Source organism: Harmonia axyridis, chromosome 2 (assembly GCF_914767665.1).
Source record: "Harmonia axyridis chromosome 2, icHarAxyr1.1, whole genome shotgun sequence".
NCBI classification, from domain to species: Eukaryota; Metazoa; Arthropoda; class Insecta; order Coleoptera; family Coccinellidae; genus Harmonia; species Harmonia axyridis.
In genome coordinates, this window is record NC_059502.1 from 20,633,354 (window position 1) to 20,643,655 (window position 10,302).

Sequence of the window (10,302 nt, forward strand, 5' to 3'; positions counted from 1 at the left end):
GTATAAGGAAAGGATAGTAAGCCAGTGTAGTGCTTTTTTCGATTTTGTTGATGTTGAGCGCCATCTAGTTGTACTCACGTTATACTCTTATTTTACTGTCAAAAATTGGTCCGTAAAGTGGAGCCCTCTGAAAAAATCGGTGTTATTTTGAAGAACTCAAATATTTGAAATAGAGTGGTCAGAAGATTTCTATATTTTGATATTTTTCTGCTCTAGCTCTGTAATGAGCGTTTACGCCAGTGGCGTGTATTTGTGATAACTTAATAATAACATAAAAATTGTTGGCAATGTCATGCGACCCCTTTTCAACCACGCCACTGAATGAATTATCGTATTATTTCTGCGCCATCTATAGCTCATGATTCAGTGCCATCTATTATCGATCGAGTTACTCCTCCAAATCCAAATCCAACTACAGTAGCGACCCCTGGTGACTATTTCCTTGCCGTCAAACGGCGGTTGGCTTACTATCCTTTCCTTATACTATGCCAGTAGGTACCTATATTATTGCATGATTTAATATATGATAGCTTATTTGATGACAATTTCAGCAATATACCTTACCTTCATGGATTCTCGAAAATCCCAATGAACAATTAACTACAATTCATGAAATGCAAATTTAGTTATCGTAACATAGACTTTTAGTTTCTTTCTACGTTTTCCGGTCACATACTGCTTCACTCAGTTAGAAATTGTGGTTTTTTCTTAGTTCAAGTTTTTCTTCGATAACTATTGAAGTTTTTAATTTAGGTAAATGGTTTCGAAAAAAGCTTTTTCTGTAGAAATACCTAATATAGAACAAAATTTGAGACCTCTTCGAACCATTTCTTCATAAGAATCTCATGAACCGTTAAATTTATACCTAAGTTTGGCGTATTGCTGAAATTGTCATATCATATAAAGGGTGTTTTTTTAGAGCTATAGAACTTTAAATTGCAATAAAACAAAGATGGATTAATCGATTGACATGAATTTTATTTATCCGCAAGATAATCTTGTGGCATTACATTACATTTTAAATATGATTTTTGGCATATGACCGCCACGGCTGGCTCGGATGTAGTCCAATCTGGACGTCCAATTTTCGATTACTTTTCCATCATTTGTGGCCGTATATCGGCAATAACACGGCGAATGTTGTCTTAAAAATGGTCAAGGGTTTGTGGCTTATCCGCATAGACCAATGACTTTACATAGCCCCAAAGAAAGTAGTCTAGCGGTGTTAAATCACATCAAGATCTTGGAGGCCAATTCATAGGTCCCAAACGTGAAATTAGGCGGACACCAAACGTGTCTTTCAATAAATCGATTGTGGCACGAGCTGTGTGACATGTTGCGCCGCGCCGTCTTGTTGGAACCACAGCTCCTGGACATCATGGTTGTTCAATTCAGGAATGCAAAAGTTAGTAATCATGGCTCTATACCAATCACCATTGACTGTAACGTTCTGACCATCATCGTTTTTGAAGAAGTACGGACCAATGATTCCATCAGCCCATGAAGCGCACCAAACAGTTCACTTCAAATGCGGCAGTTTTGTTTGTTGACGTAGCCATTCAACCAGAAGTGCGCTTCATCGCTAAACAAAATAAAATGGACATAGTGCGCTATACGTATTCCGGACAGAACTATTATTTTCGAAATAAAATTGCACTATTTGCAAGCGTTGTTCAGGCGTGAGTCTATTCATGATGAATTGCCAAACCAAACTGAGAATAAATCACTTGACAGCTGTTAAATCGGTCGCCATCTTGAACAGTAATGCCAACTTCAAGTTATATACTTCGAAAAAAACACCCTTTATGAGCTGTTCAATCATGCAATAATATAGGTACTACGTGTGCCATTCGAAATAATGAAGTATAGTAGTCTGTTTTCGGTGTATAACCAGAAGTTGTAAAAGTCTGAAAAGATTTCAGTGAGGAAGATCATTCGTTTATGATGATGGAATCTCATATCATATAGCATCATATGAAAAAAAAAAGAACTGACATGAAGTCAGAAGCTTTCAAATACTCGTTCATTCATTCGCTAATTTAAACCCATGTTGTCAATGAATGAAGTTAAAAGTGCAATTGGCGCCATAATGACGAGCGCTCGAAAGCTCCTGATTTCATGTCAGTGTAGCTTTCCTTATTTGTTTGAATTGACATTTTCAAAACTAAAAATAAATGTTCATTTCATCTATTCTATGAAGTTATCAACCAAAATCAAATAATCTAATAATCGTGAGGCGCATGCAAATTAAGGAGTGTTCAATGTTCATCGTTAAAATTATTCACTCTACAGATTATTTTGTTCGTGGTCCAATAAAATTGTCGATAACTCAGGTAAGCTATTCATGCAGCAATTATATATCGCATGTGGGGATTCATCATCATTCAGCTTGGCATTTTAACCAACTATACCTACTAATTGACTTGAAAATCAAGCTCGTGAAAAATTACATACTTGAGCTCGACTTTATATAAGTATTTATTGCTTGACTTGATATCAAGTTACTTGATATTACTTGAGCTTGAAAAGCACGCGTCGCACGCCATATATTTCTTCAATCTCGTGCGCGCTTAGACTAAATAAGGGGATTCCTCGAGCTCCGAGAAATTGATGCATTCGCCAATGTGACTTTATTAGTAATTTTCTCACATTTCTATTAAATCTATTGGTAGATTTTGGTAGTTTGAGAAATATCTTTCCAAACATGGCCAAGGATTTTTCTTCAACGCCAGCATCTTCAGCTCCTGTTGAAAGTCAATTTTCCAGAGCTGCTCTTACAGTTACCAGAACCAGCAATAAGTTAGGCAACAAATCTATAAGATGCTTTATATGTCTTAGATCCTGGATGGAAAATTATGAAATCAAACAATCCTGGAGGTTTCTCAACGTTAAGAAACTTTTTTTTATTATATTTTGTTATGATTTATAGTGATTTAATTTATTTTTCTATTTCAAAGAAGTTGATATTTTCGGTTTTTTTATACAATAAATTTAATAAATAGAAGTGTTCTTTGCAAGGTTCCTTCTCGTTTCATCATTTTTTTATGGATGTCACACTACACAATGCTAAACTGCTAAAAATCAAGTAGCTCGAAATGATTCAAGTACTTGACTTGACTTACCCCCCACCCTATATTGCTACTTTTATGATGAGTACGTACAATATTTCCATTTGATGATTCCAAAGGTCAATTATATTCAATAAAAATTTTTTATGATGATACCTACTAGATGGAAACTGTAGACTACATATAAAAATTATTAAAAAAAAACCTTGTTCTCTACTTTGATCACTATAAATGATTGAGGACTTTATATGGTGATATACATATAAAAAACGTAAATTAGTTTTTTGTTATAAATATTTATTAATTATTATAAACTAATATATACATCAATTTACATAATGTACTTTACTTTGTCTGTACTATAATGAAAGGATATATCAGTTTTTAAACAAAATCAACATGAAATATATGTGGGTAACTCAACTAGTGCATAGCATCCAACAAAAAAATATTCACTTAACTATAAATCAATTCAAAAATAATAATTTGGTAAGAGTAGTCTAGTGTATAGATTCACAATGGAAGAATAACTGAAGATATGACTAAACCTAATATCCTCAACATCAATTAATTACTCAATCACTGTACAATTTGTACTTATTCAGCCTTATTGATCCAGAATGATGATAGTTAGGAAAAATATACACCTTAAAAAATCAGTTATTTCAAGAAATTATAAGTCTCAGAGGAAACCAAATATGTGATAAGAAAGTTATCGAAAATATAAAATCAGATGCATAAAATCTCAAAATAAAGCATTTTCTATCAAAAGTAGTTTTTGAGACTTTGATGTTTACTGGACTTCACTGAATTTTTTCTGTAGCCTATATAGATCATTAACAATTGAATCGTTCTATTGATTATATACAAAATTACTACAAAATAAGGATAAAATTGCATAAAAAACACATTCAATTGATTAATTCATTATTTAAACCTCTTCTTTTATAACTTCTTATTATACCTGAGACAAAATTTATATGGTAAAAATCACTTCAATGCATAAAATACACTTACAAATAAAAACAAAACATGGCGGTTTATTTAATCTCTCTTTGGTTCTCAGTAGAACAAATCTCAATATAGTTATAATTAAATAGATCAACTATTTTCAGGAGATGGAATTGATGTATAGTTCTTTGTGCTTTTAAAACAACAGAAGAAATCTTTTACTAAACCCCCTAAGCTCTCTGTAGATCCTGTTCTATAGAGACCACTTGATAGATCGTCTAAATTAGTTTCCCCAATAAAAATTTGTAAATCACTCTTAGGAAAACCTTCTTCATAATATTGTTTGATTGTTTCATAAGCATCCATGATAACAGAAATAAATAAACTGAGTATAATATAAATATACAAAGAGATAAATGTGTAAAGATAAATTCTGGAAAACCACCATAATAAGCTTGATTTTGTACTCAACACAGAGAAAGTTGCGAACATATCATCCCCATTAATTAAAGCAAATAAACATTCTGAAGTTGTAGATAATGATTTGAACTTCAGATGATAAGGTCCTAATACTAGCCATCCACAAAATAGAAATCCAGCATATATAAGAATAGCACATATTAAAAACCTTGCTACTTGAGGGGCAGCTTTTTGTAAAGTTAAAATGACGACATTGTATGTTTTGAAGAATCCCAAATATCTCAATACCCCAAACCAAACCAATAAATTTCCTGAACCCAAGAAAACACTGCAAACATTCCACTGATCTGAGCTAAATTCATCACTCTCAATTTGTTGTTGAATAGAGGAACCAACAATAATTAAAACGTCATTCACAATTATCATTAAATACCACCAATTCACAAATTTACCTCTATCGTTGCTACTCAGGGGTTTATTGAAAGTGGAAATGAAAAAATTTTCTGTTATTTGTCGCAACTGTATGGCTCTCCAGAGAGCTCTAGCACAAAGAAGTAGAGAAGCAAAACAGATAAAAATGACAAAATAATTAAGCAAACTACGTAATATCGAGCTTATTTCATTTCCTATAACATATTCAACATCACCTTTACATTTTAATCTGGTTGGTTCCGCATCAAGAGTAACCACCAGTTGTCCATCGTGGTCTTCATTATCAAATAAGATAACTATGTCGAACTGGTAACAATTAGGAGGTGAAATTCTACCTGCTGATTTGAAGTTGACAGTTTTCAGTGAAAATTTCAATTCTGCTCTAACTAGAGCTGAAAAATTAATTTCATTTTTCTCAAAAAATTTGTTGGCTTTGAAATTGCTGTACCCACTCTGTGATAAATTTTTGCAAGTTTCTACAATTTCTGAATTGAAAACATAAGATTCGTTAAAACCAAAAATATCCCCCTCTTTATAACTATATAAACAAAAAACCATATCAGGCCTTGAATTATCTTCGTTGGTATATGAATACGACCCAATTGCTTCACTTAAATTGGCGTAACCTTCAACTGCAAATTCTATTGTGGAATAAAAATCATCTTTAACATATATAGCCAAAGGTCCAGCTGTAGGAGGATAAGTATTGATTTCTCTAGTTGCATCCCAGCCTTTCAGAAATAGATGGGAGAATGTTACACGGTTATCAAATGTGTAATTAACATAATGATACCTTGAATAAGAATATAACGATAGTTGCAAAGTTACCAGAAAAATTTTGACCAGCTGTACCATAAACTTGTAGGGAAATCTTCTTTTAGCTTTCCATTTTTCTATAGGATTCATGAAGTGAAACTGTAGCTTTCTTCTTAAGCGTTCTTCTGGTACTATGAAGTATGGAGTTGAAGTAGTATGGGTACAGGTGTTCTCACTGTTCTCAGTTACCCAGCTCTCATCGTTTGATTGACTTTCCATGATAACTCGATCCATGAGTTCCACAAATTTAGACACTTGATTTAACTAAAATAGTTTTTTTTATTTTTTTTAATAATATATATAGTTATAACTTTGAAATTAATTATGAAGAAATAGAACATAATGCAATAAAATATTTATCTTACATGTTACTAGGAAACTCCTCTTATTTTACTTATATGATTATGGAATATGTTTAACAAAGAGATTTGACTGACTACTGACTGTCTTGTTAGTTGTTATTGAAAGTGTAAATTTTGACGTTCAATAAAGGTCGAACAACTGATCAACGTCATATTCATCAGTCATCTCTGTGAGACAAGAACATAGATATTGAACTTTTTTTGATAAATAATATATTTATTTCTTCACTTTTCGCATCGTGAAATTAGCAAATTACACTCTACTGTTAGAGATTCTGTATGATTGTTAATTATAAATATATTATTTCTAGAACTTGAAATTAGTATATTCCTCCATCCGCCGAAAGATGGCAGCACAAATCACTACTCATTATAGTGACTGGCTGCACTAGTTCGAATTAATTCGAACTGATTCTGTCATTTAGCTCTACAAAAATTCGAATTGATTCGCACTGGTGCAGCCAGTCGAATACGCTATTAATTAAACATATAGCGTATTCGACTGGCTGCATCAGTGCGAATTAATTCGAATTTTTGTAGAGCTAAATGACATTAGCTCGAATTAATTCGAATTCACGACAAGAGCGTAGAAATGGGGTGATACTGGGGGTAATTACACGGTGTTCCTAAATTGGAGATACAAATGAAAATGACAGATTTTCGGAGCATTTTAAGAAAAAAAGTCCCATAACATGAGTCCCCAAACATTTTGTTTTGAGATACATGTGTTAAAGTTTATGTTTTATCTCGTATAACCTTCCCTTCACAAGATATTCAATTTGAATTGGCCCGTTCAAAGTTTTCACCATGTGATATGCTAATTTTGAATGCAAATCTACAGGGTGATATTTTTTCTGGAAAGATGCCTGCTTCCTTCCTCCAAAACTATATTTTGGTGAATGGCTGTTAGTTTAGAAAAATGTAGAAAAAAACTCTGGTCCAGTACTACACTTTTTGGTTTGTTATAGTTTTGTCGTATCTGCTATCGATTTCGAGAAAAAATCTCTAGTAATCCTCAGGAAAATCCAAATTATTATAAAGATCCAGCTAGCAAGCTCTAATGAATGCCTTAATTCTAAGTTTTGGTATTTATTTACCCAATCTGTAGCGAAAATTAATAAATATTTGATAAACTGATATAAGCATCACAATAAGTACAACACACTAGAAACAACCTGTATATTGAAAGCAAAGCTTTTGTGGGCTCATATTCATGAAGTTTTTTTTCTCAAAATTATCCAAGTAATTTCTCATTTTCCTTCGTAACTCTAATTTGAGAGCACCCAGTATAAGGTAAGAACAAACCGAATTAGTTATAAAAACAATTATTTCGAGTAATTTGGTTCAAACTTCGTTATCAAACTTCTTTTTCTAACATTACAGATATGAGTAAAAGTTGTCGTCAGAATTTTTTTTTTCAATTATCCCCCCAAGAAAAAAAGATCTACGCCCTTGATTCACGAGAGTCGAGAATTGAGAGAAATGTCAAATGCAAACGATGTATGCGCCATCTGAAACAGACCGCGATCCCTTGAAATCAAGTAGGTATACAGGGTGTTTCCTAAACATGCGGCAAAAATTCAGGGGGTTGTTCCTTGGACTATTTTAAGCATGTTTTGTCCTTGGATGATTTTTGAAAAACCTCTTTGTTTCGAAGATACAGGGCGAACAACATTTTTCATATTTTTAAAATTAATAATAGTTTAAATAAAAATGCGTACCGCACTGTGTTTACTAAGTAGGTACAATTTATTTTTAAATTTGTTTAACAACATTCCAATTACTAAAAACGGCCAGTTTTTTGACTAAAAATCTAAAATCATTAGTTTATACCACTCCAGTAGAAAATGTGGAAGACTTGCAAAATCGGATCATTGCTGGGTGTAACTTAATAAGAAATGATCCTGGTGTTTTTGAAAGGGTTCGGCAGTCAATGAGGAGAAGATTGGATGCTTGTATGCTGGCTAGAGGTGGTCATTTTCAACAGTTTTTGTAGGTTGAGTTGAATTTTCATGTAATTTTTCATAATAAAATGTTATTATCTGAAATTTTGTTTCCCCTATATCTTCGAAACAAATAGGTTTTTCAAAAATCATCAAAGGACAAAATATTCTTAGAATAGTCCAAGGAACAACCCCCTGAATTTTTGCCGCATGTTTAGGAAACACCCTGTATATCTGAAAAATCTCCCGTTTTGTCTGAAAGTTTTACAGGTTTAAGTAGACACACCAGGTTTTCTATACATCTTAATTTAGGCTTATTAGCCTATCAAAAACGCCACCACGCTTGTCGCAACTATACTACTCATCAATAAGATATCTGTGAGATGTAGTAGAATTAAATTCAACAAGAAAGACAATTTTAATATTCGATATATTGAGCTTCAGTTTCTGTTTATCACAGAGTGATAAACATATATTTATTACTCTGACTGAGTTTTTTAATATAGCGTCAATATAGCAACTATTCAATTGATACAATTAAGTTACATAGTTGGTGAATCATAATATTTCTTCTCAAATCTCAATAATATAAAAAAAAATTCGTTGTGATAGACTTAATTCATATTTCATTTCAAGCATGACAAAATAATGTTTTTGTTGTACAGTGCATCCCATTTTGGGTGAGACAGCTAGGTTTCTCGCTTGTTATTTAAGATAGAGCCTTGTGGTTTTCACGTTCCTACTTTTTTGTGAAACTCAAGTTGGTCTAATCAGATTTTGCATAACTGTTTCCGTTCAAGAGATACAGGGCGATTTTGGAAATTGATACTTTTCGAACCCCTCCTTTATCTCCGAAGTTATCAGAAATAATGCTGAGGTAAAAACTACGTCTGAATCAGAATTCTGCGTAGAATCCAGTGGCGTAATCAAATTTTTTGTTCGGGGTATGGTTTTGAAGATTCATCACAAACCAATATTTTTTTAATGGAACACCATGTATATCATTACTTCGTTGAATTCGTTATTTTTTTCCCTTCAAAATGATATATGATACTATGTAGGTAGGATGTTCAGAAATGTTAAAAAAAACACTAAAACATCAAATAATGATGATTTCTTGTAAATGGGCAATGGATTTCCCATATAAAAAAAGAATCAATAATAATAACAAAAATTCATAGCGATGACAGTTAAATCAGATTGGTTTTTTCTCTCCAATGCCTACTTGATAAAACAATGCTCCCAAATGCATAGTAGCCATAATGACAACAAGAATGTTTGTATCATCAACGACCTACTACTTTTAAAAATCAGAAGTAATAATCGTCTTATTGAAACTTAGGAAATTCATGGCCTATTTACAAAAAATCATCATTATTTGATGTTTTAGTGTTTTTTTTTAACATTTCTGAACATCCTACCTACATAGTATCATATATCATTTTGAATGGAAAAAAATAACGAATTCAACGAAGTAATGATAAACATGGTGTTCCATTAAAAAAAATATAGGTTTGTGTTGAATCTTCAAAACCATACCCCGAAAAAAAATTTGAGTACGCCACTGGATTCTACGCAGAATTCTGATTCAGACGTAGTTTTTACCTCAGCATTATTTCTAATAACTTCGGAGATAAAGGAGGGGTCCGAAAAGTATCAATTTCCAAAATCACCCTGTATCTCTTGAACGGAAACAGTTATGCAAAATCTGATTAGACCAACTTGAGTTTCACAAAAAAGTAGGACAGGAACGTGAAAACCGCAAGGCTTTATCTTAAATAACAAGCGAGAAACTTGACTGTCTCACCCAAAATGGGATGCACTGTACAGGGTGGGCAAATTTCGATGTTTTAGCACTACAACTTTTGAACCAGAGGAGATAGACAAAATCTGATACCCACTTCTTGATCTCTTTTTCTGAGAAACTAACAAGGGTAGTATCCATTTTTGGCCACCTTCTTTTGTTTTCGAGTTATAAGCGAAAATTGGAAAAATGGCGATATCGAAAAACATTTATATCTCCGCTAATACTGATGATAGAGCTCTGAAATTAAAACATTATACAGGCACTTTTTTACGTAGAATCCAGTGGCGTGCTCGTATTTCCAAAAGGGTTTTTAATTACGAAGCTATGACCCAAAGTTATGTTTTTTCAAATGGGAACACTAGATTTTTGTGTCATTTTCTGAAAGCTTGATTTTTCCTGATTTAAAAAATATATAACATCGTATGATTCGGATCAATATAAATAATAGAAAATGACCAAAAACCTTTTTTCACCTAAGAGTCTCAATATTTCTATGGTTTCAA

General features: G+C 32.6%; 1 protein-coding gene across 1 annotated transcript; it reads right to left on the reverse strand.

The window, feature by feature from the left end:
* Positions 1 to 3,344: 3,344 nt before the first annotated feature.
* LOC123673669 (mucolipin-3-like) lies at positions 3,345 to 6,205 on the reverse strand. The gene is made up of 2 exons (XM_045608258.1): positions 6,053 to 6,205; positions 3,345 to 5,951 (listed from the first exon to the last, which is right to left on the reverse strand). The coding sequence occupies exon 2, from the start codon at positions 5,919 to 5,921 to the stop codon at positions 4,170 to 4,172; it is 1,752 nt and encodes a 583-aa protein (XP_045464214.1). The 5' UTR covers positions 5,922 to 5,951; positions 6,053 to 6,205; the 3' UTR covers positions 3,345 to 4,169.
* Between the last annotated feature and the right edge of the window lie 4,097 nt (positions 6,206 to 10,302).